Below are 14781 nucleotides of genomic sequence, written 5' to 3' on the forward strand. Positions count from 1 at the left end.
AACCTTTGTGAGGAAATGAAAAATAAAGGTTATTGTAGTAATTGAATACATTGTGTGCATGCATTTTATACTTGTGCAGAAGGTTCCTGTTCTGCAAAGGAATTTATTTTTGGACAAACCATAGTGTCTTCTCTGCAGGACCTCAGTCTTATGAGGGATTCCAGTTGGGAACAACATCCATCTCTTTGGGTAGCTTTGCAGGACTAATTTTTTAATGCATACATTAAAATATTAATGTGGATAAAAACACATTTAAGAGATCCAGGGATTGTAACATTTTGAGTTCAGGCTTCTGGCAGTTCTGTTGTCAGATAGTTGTTAATTTTGAGCTTTTAGGTAAAATTGTCATGCTACTGGTTTTCTTCATCATTCCAAAAGGTTCTGGAATACAGCTCAATATCTTAAAACTACCCTGGAAATTGATTCTGAAATAATTTTTTAAAAAACTTTCAGATAATGTCCCTGATGTTTCACTTACCCTTATCTTGTCTCAGCACGGGTTTTTACTTCCTGAATTAGAAAATCCAAAGCTTAAGGACCTCCTCTCAGGCATATTTTTCCCACAGCAAACTGGGTGCATTTAACTTCTCAAGGCTTTATGCAGTACCTGTCATTGTGGCAACCTCCACAGGCAGCAGAAAAGGCCAAGCAGAGCAGCTCTGCCTTAGAGAGCACTGTGTTCTGTGGGGTCTGTGTGTCTGTCTGTTGTGCAGCAGGGAGCTGTGATATCCAGCTGATTTAAAGGTGGAGATTCCCACATTTCCTCTGTCAAGCATGTTTGCATCTTTAAGTACACTGGAAAGCAAACGCGTCTTTGCCTTTAATATTGGACACAGCAAGGCAGCTATATAAATCAGATATTAAAGAATTGTTCTTATAATATTCCTGACTCTAAAACTGTTGGATCCAGATTTGGTTTTCTGGGTAACACATGCACATCCTGTGCACTAAGGTCTCAGTGTGAATATTTTAGATTCAGTGTTTATTTCATCTTAAAGGTTTCCTTTATCCTCTCCAGATCGTGTGCATTGGCTATTTTTAAACAGTCTCTTGGATGATACACTGATCTATTTACACAGCTCTCTTCTAAGAGATACTGACTTAAATTCCTCTTGGAACCTGCAGCTGTGAATTTAGCCTGTGTCTTTCCATGCAGAATGGTGCAACGAAAATTATAAAGGCACAAGAAATTGAGGAGTGGCAGATCAGGGGACATCTGTTTGAATCATCGTCCTGGAAAAGAGGTTATCAAATCCAAAAAGTCTAGCAAAGATCGTGTAAATCTCACATGAGTTAGTCATTGTCAGGTTGCTTTAATCAAGAAGGGGGAGAGATGCTTTCTTATGCATTTTCCTAGTTGCATTTATTTTCATGCTTGCTCTTGGATTTGAGTTTGTCCTTCAGCAATTGATTACTAAATGTTCTAAACTACAGATCAAAATTGGAGGGGGTAAAATGATGTGCATCTGCCGTAGCTAATAGAGACTAAAAATGTTCTGATATTCTCAAGGTAGATCTGTTACCAAGATTTCATTGCATTTCTTCTGTAAAATGCAATGCTTACAATCACCTTTCCAAAAGTGGGAAAGATTACAATAGACTTCAATTGCTTATTTATGAACACACATAACTTTCCTCTTAGCTATCTTTTCAGTAAAAATGGATTTTGGTCTCATTACTTATGTTTCTGAAAAATATTTCAGACTCAAGTTTATTTCAATAGGCTGTTTATCACTAAAGAATGGTTTTTGTTGGTTTTGGATGCAATAATTAGTCACAAGCTGCCCTTTCATCATATGTTAAATTTAGTCACATACAGGCTTTCTCATAAGGTTCTGATTTTTCTCATTGTCACTTCTGTGATATACTTTGTTTCACATCACAGATGCTGCTGTTGTGCATCTGTTGTTTGTTTTCTGTCTGCAACAAATTTTGTGGACAAGGCCATGGCATTGCAGTGAGAATAAAACAACATAAGAGATGCACTACCGTGTCATACCAGTGGTCCATCTAGTCTGGTATTCTCATCTTCAAAATTGCTGTCTTTTATCTACTTTAAAGCATTCTTGTGCTGGTGTTACAGGGCACTTCACAGATCTCATAGTGTGGGGTTGGGCAAACAGCAGTTTCATATTCAGTTTATCCACTGCCCTTATAATTTTGTAAACCTCTGTTGTGTCTCCGCTGGTCCCTCTCAGTAAAAGTCACAGCCATTTTAGCCTCTCCTCAAAGGGCAACTGCCTCTGCTGTGGACATCAGCTTCCATTGATGTATTGCTTTCATTGGGAGAATCAATCCTGAAAAAATGGTCTAATGACAATAAAATAGTATGAACCATAGCAAATGAGGACAGCAGTCTTGGGCCTTAGAGAGAGAAAACAGGAATTCAGTGGATATAGAGAACACATTTTTTTAAATATGGCTGGACAAGGGAAAAGATGAAAAGCTATTCAGACAAGAAACCATTATGAAGGATATTTTGAAGAATGGGGAAACTCTTCAAGTATTTTTGGTGGGTCACATGCTTCACAGATCCTAGAATCAATGTGTCCTGATGTGCTGTTCCTCTGAATATGTATAAATATCATGATCAGTGTGATTTGCTGAGATCTCACTCAAGCAATCAGGAGGTAACAGGTCTGAACACACTGCAATACACTTAAGGCTAACTGTGGCTCAGTTTGATGAAGTCACAAATGAAAATATTAAACTACATTCATTGTACATTCTGAGGTCCTTAACTCTGGAACTAACCAACGTTAAGCAGACTTTCTAAATACATAGTTCTCTGAAATTAAATTTTTTTCCTACTCTTAACTTATGCTGGATAACAGGATTCTGATTAATGGATGTGTAATTTAAAAACTTAAAGGTGCAATGAAGACGTGTTGCGATCATCTTAATTTTTGTGAGTGAGGTGGGCATTGATTTGAAACTGGAATTAATAGTCTGCAGATTTCTTATTCAAGGTTGCTGATAAATCAGGCTTGCAATCCATTTTGTGGTTTGAGAGAGTAACCCATTTTTTAACTTATCTTGTATGTGTTTATTCAGAAGGGTGTGCAAGCAAATATTCAGACAAGCTAACATATTAAAGCTTAATTAAATAATGGAATAGTACACAGATAAAATTAAGGCCCCAGGACTGAACCTATAAATCAATAAGTTTCCGTGATCAAATCATCATATTTAATGTAGTAGAAAATAAAATGAAATTGTGAAGACAAACAGGAAGACTGTTACTTGGAGTAAATCTTACATCCTGGTGTAATTTCAGAGGACTGCATGTCTTCAGCAATCTTGTAGCCAATATAGTCTACCAGACCAACTGATAGCTCAAATATTTACTCACAGTGATGCAAACAGATCTCTAAAATACCTCCTTTGCCAAGGCACAATGTGGGGCTGTCTGTTGGGGAGATCATCTGTTGAGTCATATGAAGAGAGAAAGGTTGCAACAGTAAGCTACAGAGAAGAAATGTGTTTTCTAGTTTTTTTGAGTCTGTTGTTTGTGTAGTTAGCACACAATTTGTCTCACGTGGAGCTTTTCTTTGGATCTGTGGTCCCTCAGAAATTGTGGGATAGGGGAGAAGTTATAGTCCCAGGCTACATTTAAACTTGACATACAAATGTGATTTCTTATGAGATACAGATAGAATAAACAGCAAAAAACAGAAGAGTTAATAATTTATTCTGCATGTTCTCCATATAGATACACTTTTTATAAAGGCCACTTTACCATTCTCAGCATTTCTCAAATTATTCTACACATTTGAAAACGAAGAATTGTGGGAACAGGAAGTGTCCATCCAGAATTTACCCTAACGCTCATTCACCTAAAACACTAAGGAACTCCTTATCTTACAAAATTAATCCTGGTTTTAATTAAATAATGAAAGTTTTCCTGGAGGGAATGAGAGATGTCCATTACTGGGAATACTCAAAAACTCTGAGGAACCAGCCTAAGTGAAGTTAGCTCTGTTCTGATCAGGGTGAGGTAGACCAGATGACCTTCAAAGGTCCCTTCCAACCTACAATTTCCTAAATTTTTGTGATTCCCTATCCTGACTCAGTTAACAGACCCGGGTTCCGCACTGGTGAACCACTTTCCTAAAGCTTCCCAGAACTCCTTGCACTGCAGCACAACTGAACATTTGCAGGCAATTCTTCTCATCTTCTCAGCTTGCTGCATGCAAACTCTATTTCCCAAAGGGACACAGACCTCTTTTTCACATGCAAAAAAAAAAATACCCTGACTCAGTCACCTCTGTAAGAAGTCCTCAGTTTGTGTTTCTTCTTTCACCTGCACCTGGATTCTGACACTGCCTTTTTGCTGGACTACTTATTACTGCCTGCCCTGGCATAGCACCAGCTCCATCCCAAGGACTCCACTGATCATGAATTCCAAACCCAAACTGATTCTGTTCCTGACACAACCTTGCTTGACAGTTAGATCAAGAGGGAAAAGATAAAACTGATGGGTTTTAGAGGACAGAGTGAAGAAGATGATGGATTTTTTTCTGGAAAAATGAGGAAAGCACACCAAGACTTCCCCAAGGCAAGAGGCTCGTCCTTCTCCCTTGCTTCCCTGCTGGAAATCCTCTCTGAGTTTTCATCCTTAATATATTGTCAGATCACTCCTAAATTTTCTAATGAGCCAGATCTCTCAGAGATGATGCTTGTAGAAGAACCATAGGAATGTGAGCTTTTCCCCTCTTTTCTCTGCATTTCGGTAGAAATAATTTCCACGTGTACTTTTATACACACACAGACAGCACTGGCAGCTGGATCACTGTTTTAGAAAGCTTATCTGACCTGCAATAATTTCTAAAAACACAAAACCCTCCAGTGGAATATAGTGAAACCGACCGTGTTGAGGATGGCTCTGGCAGAGAGTTTTACTGTTTGTGAAGGGATTTGACTCCGGGGGAACACTCCTCACCCTTCGCACTGCGGGCTCTCTCCCTTCTCCCCGCTGCACGAGAGTTATTTCTCTGATCCTTTACTCTAAGCTCCTTTGCTTTTTTTAGGCAACTTCCAGATATCTGATACAGTATATAATGAGGAATTAGGTTCCATTACACCAAGGCTTAACCTTCTCGAAAAGCATTCAGCGCTTGCCAGGAGTCATCAATATTTAACAGCTGTTGTTATTATGAAATACTTCATAGGGTAATGTGGCTCGTCTGCTCGCACGCAAGGGTTTGAACGGCGGCCAGGCCCCTGTCAGAGCCGCCGGGAGATTGACAGGCGGCGAGCCTTGCGTGACAGCGGGGCCGGGGTTAGTCAGCACTCTGCCTCCTCCGCAGCGGGCACTTCTCCTCCCCCTCGCCTGCCTTCAAAAGGGCTCTCCGGACGCGGTGGGACACGGGCCGGGGGCTCAGGGGGGCGAGCTGGCCCCGCCAGCCCCGGGGAGAGGAGGGCAGCCCGGCGGTGGCATCTCTTTTATGCCCCTTTCGCACGGGGGAAAATGGATGAGGCTCGCTGGGAAAGGGGAACAGTGGTTCTGCGAGGAGGAGCGGATGGGATCTGGAAAGCAAAAGGGTTCGGTTTGTACCTTAAATAAATGTCATGCTGTACTCGAGAAACTTCAAAGGGAAGTCAGATTTCAAAGCATCTCTTAAGAAGAAGCAGACTGAGAAAACCGCTAAGTTGGGAAGAAAAACTCTGCATTACTGCTAGCGTAATTTCATCTGGCGTTCTGGTAGCCTCTGCAACAGGACCAAGCACCGTACAGCTTTTTTTCGGCTTTTTTGCATTTTGGGGCTGATTTCTTTCCCAAAGCATCTGTACTACCTGTATGTTGTGCAAACGTCCTTTCCATCTTCTTTGGCAATATATAACAACAGTTCCTTATGCTGTGTATTTTTTAATTTCAGTGTTCATCTAATGACCCCCATCCTAATTGTCACTCGGTGTTCTCTGTAACACAGCCAGAGGAAACAGATCATTTCAGTTCATGGCTTTAGGTTTGTTAAGCAGAATTGCTCATACTGAGTGTTTCCGAGTCAATTTGTTTTGTTTTCTTAGTATTCAGAGTAACACGCATAGCTGATTCTTCCTGCAGCTAGAAGATGCAGGAAGAGAGACCCTGCTCTCACTTCCTTTCGAGTAACAGTTACCAAACGTAAGAGCTGCATGCTCAAAGCAGTGTCTCTGAACCTGCACTCTGGATTCGGGCATTTTCATCCACCTCTTTTAAGAAACAGTTTATCCCCTGAGCATCATCAGAGAGAACTGGTAGCCCCTTGCAGGAGGGCTTGAAATGGATTCACCAGCCTGAATCTGAAGAAGACTGTATGGTTCCCTTCCTACACCCCAAATGAACGCAGGCAGGGCGTTCAGTTCAGCAGCAGCATCCCTTCTCTGCTCATTTCTTGCCTGTGCTGTTGCTTGATGCAGGCACCTGGGGCAGCGGGGGTACAGTTTGCCCCCGTATAAGTCTGTTGTACAACCTAACTTAGCAGCTATTTTGCTAATTATTTTCTGAATAATGAAGGCTGTGCTCAAGCAGGATGAGGTACAGAAATGCTCCAGAGAATGTAATCCCATGGATTTAAAAAGTATGGTTTTGTGAGACTCCTGAAATCTCCATCCCTTTGAACTAAAGAGTATCCTGCAATGAATAAATGTTCTGTTATTTCTGGGGCAAAGGGAACGGCTGGTTTCATAATGCTTCTATAGACTGTGTTAGGCAGCTTTTCTTTACAATATTCCAGATTTGGCTTTCAAGCCAAGGTGTTTGCAAATGCAGATAGCAATGCTCATGGCAGAACTGGAGGCTTGAAAGAGGTCTCAGGTTTTTACACTGTTCTGGGCAGAGACAGTGCAGCTGTGAAAGGCTCAACAGCACTATCTGAGACCATCTCATGCTCATTCAGCCAATCTTATAGTTCTCTTCTGTGGACTTCTTTTCTCCATTAATTTACTGTCAATTCTAACTCGACATTATTTTTTTGGTTTCCACTAATTTCTCTGCTTTCAGATTAAAAATTGAAACAATTTCCTCAAATCTTTGACCTGTCTTCCAGGAAAATGCATTGGCTGTTTTATTTCTTTTTTTTTTCTTCCTCCTCTTCTTCCTAGCCCCCTGTCCCCTTGCTCTGTATATTTCCACAGTGTTGTCCTTTATAGGACCCAGCATTTCCAGACTTGTTGGCTTTTAATGTTGCATGGGATTGCACCATGCCCACCAGATCGCATGACCTTGCAAAGCTGTCAGCCCTGATACATGTACCTCTGGTATTTATCATTCTATGGTATCAATATGCTCATTCATCTTCTTTGGCAGAACAGCTCCATCTTCTGTTTTGTTTCATGTTCTGGAAGTGCAGGCTCGATACATTGTGCTCAGAAAACAGTCTCGGGTGTTGCCACTTCCCATCTCTTGAGTTTTGAACCTGGTAGATGAGTGCTCTGTGCTAACCATCGAAAGGGTTGCCTCTCCCATAGAAAGTCTAAAGCTCCATAAAGCTAAAACTCTCAATTTATTATTTCTTTTTTACAGCCAGCAGCATTCATTAGACTGCCTGCAGTATCAGCTTTTCTCTTGCTCCATTCTCGATACATGGGAACTCCAGCAGCGCGTTTACCCCTCAGGTCACTGAGTCATCCTTTGCTGGTTTTTATTTTTCAGCTTTAATTTCAGACAATTTGCTCCTCCCTGCCCACCAGAGACAGTACTCCTGCATTCTTCAAGCTCTCATTTGTTTTCATCATAGGCTTCGCTGTTGCTCCAGAGGGACACCATTTTATGAGATGTCTAAGCTTGATCACAGCTGTCTTGGCATCAGGGTCTTTTCTATCAAGCCACCCATCATAACCAAAACTTGCTGTCCTGTTCTCTCTCATGATTCTTGGTGGTGACAGGGGTATTGTTAGACTCTTCTGTTTTCTTTTCCCTGTTTTTCTGCCTAGTCAGATAACATCTTGCAAGTTTCCCTCATATGCCTGTCATGTCTTGCATTTCCTCCTCCTCCTCATTTCTTTCAGGATCTGTGTGATTTTCTGCCTGTCTTGCTCTGCTTTCCCCAGGTGACAGGCTATCACCAGCACCTTTCTCCTGAGGTGTCACTGCAGTATCAGCCCAGCCATGGGTGGATTAATCAAGCATTTCCAGCGTGGGGAGTCAGGAGAGTGAGCAGTGAGTGACGGCTCTGCTGCCTCGGGTGCAAGGAGCGAACGTTCCCATGTCTGAGGAGCATTTGCTTCTTGGAGCAATGGTGTCATTTGCCTTTCTCTGATGGTGCAGTGGGTGTCCTTGCACCCAGGCCAGTGAGAGGGGCAGGCTGTGAAACGGATGTGTGTGGCCCAACATATGGGTAACTCTAGCTGGCAAAACGACACTAAAATGCTTTCCATTTGGAGATGGAATTTATAGTAGCCAGACGAGTTGCAGAACAAACATCTCTTGTGCTTCTGCTGCTGTGTTTGTATGAGCCTGAAGGCTAACAAGCAGGCAGGGAGCTCTGGCCCGCTCACTTGGGTAAAATAATAGTTTCCACTAACGATGAAGTTTGAACGGATGGAATTTTCACAACACCAAAAGAGCGCATCAGAGAAATAAACCTTCGTTTCCTCTCACCCCTCCCTGTCTGTCCCTTAACCTGAGCAAAGACCACAAACCACCATGTCAGTAATTGCAAAAACATCTTTTCTGAGGAGGGAAACTCTGGAAGAGGCCATTGGAATAGGGGTTGGGCTTTTAAAAATTGTTGTCACAAGGTATTTAAAAGATGTATGGATGTGGCACTTGGGGTCACGGTTTAGTGGCAGACTTGGCAGTGCTGGGTTAGTGGTTGGACCTGATGATCTTAAGGGACTTTTTCAACCTAAATGAGCCTAGGATTCTATGTCTGTTCTTATAGACAGGCCTAGCAGAAGGCCTAGCTGATCAGGGGGGAAAAAGCAACCATTTCCTATTAGCCTAAATGGCACACCAAAATGAAAATGCAGATTTAAGAATCTGTATATTCTACTCACAGCGGCCTAGGTTACAAGTCTGAATTCCCAAAATTATTTTGACTGGAAAGTATGGGTAGGGATCTGTTTAAAGCAGCTTGGGATTTTCCTGATGTGCTTTCCCATGCCCAGGGGAGGGATTTATTACATCTAATTATACATTTGAGATAATTGCTTCGGGCTAATGACCGACATTATCACTTGCAGCAAATATTTACAATGTAAGCTAGAAACCATCACAAATATTCAGTTGGTGTGGTTCTGAGTTGCCATTGTTTATTGAAAAATGCTGATGTATCCTGCAACAGTCCCTTACCAGCTGATAAATTGATAAGGAACTCTTGCACGAGCTCAGAACCTTTAGAGGCTTGCTGTTTCTCTCTTATTCTTATTCTGGTTTGGTACAAACTATACCTGCCATCTAAACCCTTTTTTGGTGGAAAGGTTTTATTTTTGATTGGTTGGGTTGTTGGGGTTTTTCAGGTTTTTTTGGTGTGGGTTTGGCTTTTTTTTCAGAGGGATTTTTTTTTTTATTAATAATTTCTGACTGTGGCTGTTCCCACTCCCCTTTGGCTGGAAGGGAAAATGCATATCAAACATCCCAGATAACATCACTGGGATGCTCTCCTCTCCCATTCTCTCAATGAAAATGAGAAAAAATAGAAAACTGGATTTCTGCTTGCTACCAGGATCTTTGTATGACCCTTCTCTGGAAGTACGAGTGAAGCTGACTTAATTTTACTGACCAAGAGATAAAGACAGGTTCCAGTTGTACTCCCTGGATGCTGCTGAAGCCCAATAATCATGTAAAGGCAGCCTTCTCAGAAATTCTTTCATTATCCCCAGAAATGGGATCGTATTTAAGTGATTTTTCTGCAGGGTATACTGATAGGAAGAATTTGAGCATTCAAAGACATTTGAGATCAAGCAATGTAAAGGAAGAGCACTCACCAGTTTGAGTTTCCCATGAAAGCTTAATCAGATATAAGCTTTTTTCCCTATTATTAGGAAAAATATATGAAATTTTAATCTATAATGAGAAATATTCATTAATTTCATGGGGTAAATGACATGCTAAAAACAAACTTTAAAACTCTGTGTAAAAATGAAACTGTTTAAGAACACTCCCTTGAATCTTTCAGTTAAGTTGAAGCTTGTAGAAATGAACAGGGTAAAGAGAGACCAAAAGTAATTTTATGTCAAGGAGATCAGCACTGAAAATAAGAAACTTATTCACTCCCATTTCTTCAGAGCTATATAGACATTTCTCTGCATTGTCATAATACATATTTTTATAAACAAAACAACTTGCTAACTTTCTTTTGTTTCTTTCCTGTGGGTTTTGGTTGTTGCTTTATGTAGAGTACACTAATGGAAAAAATATGTTCAATGAAAAATGTGATAGATACTTCATATAAAAAACATCTGGACTGCAAAATATGTATCTCTCTCCAGTACAAGGAGGAAAAAAAAAAAAAGAAAAGAAAGTTGTCAGATCCAGACCACAATGACAGTAACCACCAATTAAATTCAATGCATGTTAAATGCCTAAACAACAATTTTAGTCATGACCCTAATCATTATGATTTCTAAATTGATGATACCTCTTTCCAACAGCCATTCAAGAAAAGCACTTTAAGAAGCAAGTTGGCCAAACGGTAAAAGAAGACAATATATCTAACAAGACTGCTGTACAAGAAGGTGGACTTCTACTAGAAGTGAGTGAAAAAATGCTGGTTTTTTTCTGGATGTAATTTATTCAGTTTGATGATATATTTGGGCTGATGATTTGTGGCAGCTTTGAACAAACAGTCTGTCTTGGTGAGCGTCTTTCAAGGGCCACGCTCGTGAATATTTCTTGCAAAAGCAAGACTGGCAGTTGTGACAGTCACAGTCAGTGTCCATTTCAGAAATTACATCTTGCACCCTTGCTTGCATCCTTGAAATTATAAGTGAACCCCAGCAGGACAGTTCACAGTCCTTTTTCACTTTTAGGTTTATTTTACTTGGCCCATATTTTGAGGATGTCAACATGAGCTTTCCTGGTTTTTCATCTGTACTGAAAATATTCTAGGATATTTTAGTTTATCCTACTTCCTCAGCTCTGTGTTCTGCACACACACAGTGTCAGCAGAAGTTATCCCTTCTATGTATTTTTATTCCCTTTAGGCCAACTTTATATTGGCAGAGCAGCGTAAAGGGGCCATGCTGTTACTGAGAATTGGATCCATTAATTTTAAGGAAGAATTAATGCTGCTGTGAACTACTGAACCAGCTAGAGCCCAGCAGTCCATCCCAGATACTTCTGCATTTCAAACACATGATGTAATCATGCCTTTTATACACTGAGGTCCTTGGAAATTCCTATGTGATTAAGATTACATATGTTGTGATTAATATTACAGTTGTTCTGGATAGAACAATATTCATGGTATAAAAACTGTTTTAATGACAGCCCTGAGATGCATGTAAATGTAAATTAAATAGTAGCCTCCAGCAAACAATTGCTGAATACTATTAAATTCAAACACATTTTAGTATGAGATCCAATACCATAAGTTACTCAAGTCTATGGAATGGAAACTGGCACCCTGCTTTCCTTCCTCTAGGTATTTCAGAAGATTTTAAATTTAGATTTCAAAGCAAGTAACACAGATTAGGCATCTGATTAGTTACTGCTACTGCCAAAACAAGATGTTTGGCTGTCAGGTGTTATTTTGCAGCCATTTCCATTCTCAATGAATAGGGAATAGGGGAGTACAATAAATGATAAATATGGTGAGTATATAAATTTTAACGAGGGTCCCCTATATCGAGTCTATGTTTTGCTGTGTGTACATGACATGCCCACAAGTTAGAATCATTGGGCATCCTCAAACAGTAGACTGACTGCTGTGAATACATGGAGAGAACACTGGCACACAATTTGGGGCAGGTTACGAGAGACTGCTATTGCTAAATATGCTCTGCTTACTGCAGGGTATGGAGGAGTCACATTCCCTCTGAATGAAGGGGAGATATTTTATCCTGGATCATACTTAAAGTGGATCATTAACTGGATGATTAAATGCATGTTAATTTGAATGCATTTGCCAGGCTTCATTTATGGGCACATCTGACCTAGAATAAGAGGGTGAGTTTTCCTTAGGCTTGTCAGGAATGTTCTCTGAGGACTGAGTTTGGCTCGGATCCTCATTCAGTGGTTATGGCACATGAAGAAAAGTGGGTTTTTATGTTGTTCAACCAAATTCACCATGTTGGTTATTAGGAACTGTGGGATTTTAACTAAATATCACATTTCTGATTCCTCCCAAGAAGAAGCAAACCGTGGTTGCTGTTCTTTGTATATTGACTTGTGATCTGACCACTTTATTCGCTCTTAAAAGATATTTTTCAGCTGTCGAAAGCCATTTTCCATGTCATGACAACACCTTGCACTGTGCAACCTCTGCTTTATATAATACAAACCAGAATGATCTGAATCACCAAAATATGTGTGAATAATACTGTTCCTGAGTGCAATGTTAATGGAAAATCAAGGAAAATTGCTTTTATTTTTTTCCTAGTGGGTATAGTCACTCTGCATTATGTATGGAGAGAAATATGGGATAACAAGAACCTAATTGCTGGTAAATAGTGTATCTGGGACTCTTGAGTCTTGGAACAATCCAGTATTTCCCCTTTCAACTTGAAAGAAAACAATGGAATTAGGCTGTCTTCAAAATATGTTTAAAATGTTTTTTATTTCTAAAGGCTTCTGCCACAACATGTGTTTTTTATTTAAGATTTTATGGAGATTTTTTACAGCTATGATCAAATAGCTTTCATCAGCAATAACAGAATAAACAATGATACCACTTTATCAAAGACTTTTTAGTAGAGCACAGCAGGTATCTAAACAAATAATTTCTTTTTGTGCTTGAAGATAATTTCTTCTGGATTAGAGACTTTGCTTGCCATCTTTGTTTCCCTTTGAAGGGAAGACAGACAAGTCTCTAAGAACCAAAGTGTAATTTTATTAAGGTTTTTTTTTTTAATATGTCCCATTCTTTCAATCTTTACTGTCCTTTGAGCTTTCGCATTCCAACAGTTTGACTGCAGTAACGATTTTTAACTTTGCACTTTCAAAATATTTTCCAAGACAGGTGGTTTTGCAACCCCTGTGCCCCAAGCCTTCTGGCAGAAAAGGGGCACATTCAGTTTCTGAAGCCTGTTAGCGAATACTTAAGGAACACTGGGCCAAACCCATAACCAGAAAAATGGGAAAATAAGTTGTATTGGCAGTCAACAAATCCAGATAGAGTTTATGGGGTGATGGGGTGGAGAAACACAATAAAATGGTGACTTGGAAAAATAATGAATCACTGGTGGGTATCTAGGCAATAGCCTTGATTGCAGGATTCATCTCATGGCTGTTAGCCACCTCCTGCTCTGCCCCCCAGCTATGCTGTGCTCGTAATCTTAAGTCCAGACTCAGAGTCTGCACTATGGTGGAGGTAATTGCCCTTCCCAAATGGCTGTGTAACTGTCATGTGTTACACTAGTCACTGATCCCTGGAAGGATTAAATGCCTGCTGTTAAAGGGGAGGCTCTATACGGACTTGCTTTCTTAATGACATGCAATCAAGCATCACCCCATCATCACCTCCAACACAGCTCCTTGGGTAACCAGCACTTATGCACTAAGCAGCACCCTGCTAAAATTGTCACTTGGGCTTTATTGACCACTTCACAGTTGATCCTGCAGCTTTTCTGCTTGTCATGGACGAATAATTGATGTTCAAATTTCTGTCTCAACCCTTGCTGCTAAGGAGGTGCCTTCATGGACTTTCTTCTCTTCTTCATGTTTGTTGGTCTTCTATTATGCTCTTGGAGGCTGAAGCATAGGGTTTATGGCATCTCCCAGATGTATTGGACATAATTCATTTCAGGTGTGAAAATAGTGGTTTCTACCCAAAATGTCACGATAAATATAAAGAAATATGGACAATGCAGGCAGCCCCTGAACAGAGGCTAGTGGAGAAAGGCTGCCTGGTTCTATCCCACTCCCTTCTCACTGATGAATATTGATAAAGGCCAGACATGGCCTTTTTTTGTCATTTCATGCTCACTGGCAGCTCAGACTCTTCCAGAGAAGATCCATGTTGCTTTTCAGGATGCTCCAAGCCACACTTTTGTACAGTTCAGGGTCAGATTTCCATGACTCTTCTACTCGTAAGGCTTCAGGGCGCAAGAATCACATTCCTGTGGTTTTGTCTCATGTTTTTCTTTATGGCTGCATTGGAGATGCCAGTCATAAGACTGTCCTGGTACTTCTTATTCAGTGACACATTCCATAATACCTTTATCAAAGACCTGGATAAGGGGATCAGTCTCACAAGACATAAGGTTTGATGGGAGTGTTGGCCTGTTTGAGGGCAGGAGGGTTCTGCAGAGGAATCTGGAGAGGCTTACTACTTATTTAAATTTTTTGACAGATACTTTGATGTGCCTGGCATCTTAAATATCTTAAAATCACAGCCATATGATCCTTTACTTAAAAAATAAATCAACACCTTCAAAACCATGAAAGCTAGGTTTGGTGGTGAAACCACTATAATTCTCCACTGATTTTAATAATCCTAGCTTCATTACATTAGCCACTTAAACATATAAAGTTGGGTTTTTCAACCTGAGCTTCCATGTTTTGTTCTACCAAAGCATGCAGACAAATTTTGTTGAGTTGTAAGTAGCAAAACTAATGAGGCACTTCAGGTTATTTACTTTCTGAACCAGCAGCATTTGTGCTTGGTATTAGCTGCTGGTGCAAAGCTACAGCAC

The 14781-nt window shown here is 40.4% G+C and overlaps 1 protein-coding gene across 1 annotated transcript in view; it reads left to right on the forward strand.

The window, feature by feature from the left end:
• AHRR (aryl hydrocarbon receptor repressor) overlaps positions 1-14781 on the forward strand; it is a gene marked incomplete at both ends in the record, with an annotated part of 62718 nt that overhangs the window by 25881 nt on the left and 22056 nt on the right. The window contains one exon of the mRNA XM_084209421.1: positions 10579-10679. Coding sequence (XP_084065547.1) covers positions 10579-10679 — 101 coding nt within the window. The remainder of the gene's footprint in view (positions 1-10578; positions 10680-14781) is intronic.

This window comes from Fringilla coelebs (genome assembly GCF_963513975.1).
Source record: "Fringilla coelebs genome assembly, chromosome: 1".
Lineage (NCBI taxonomy): Eukaryota > Metazoa > Chordata > Aves > Passeriformes > Fringillidae > Fringilla > Fringilla coelebs.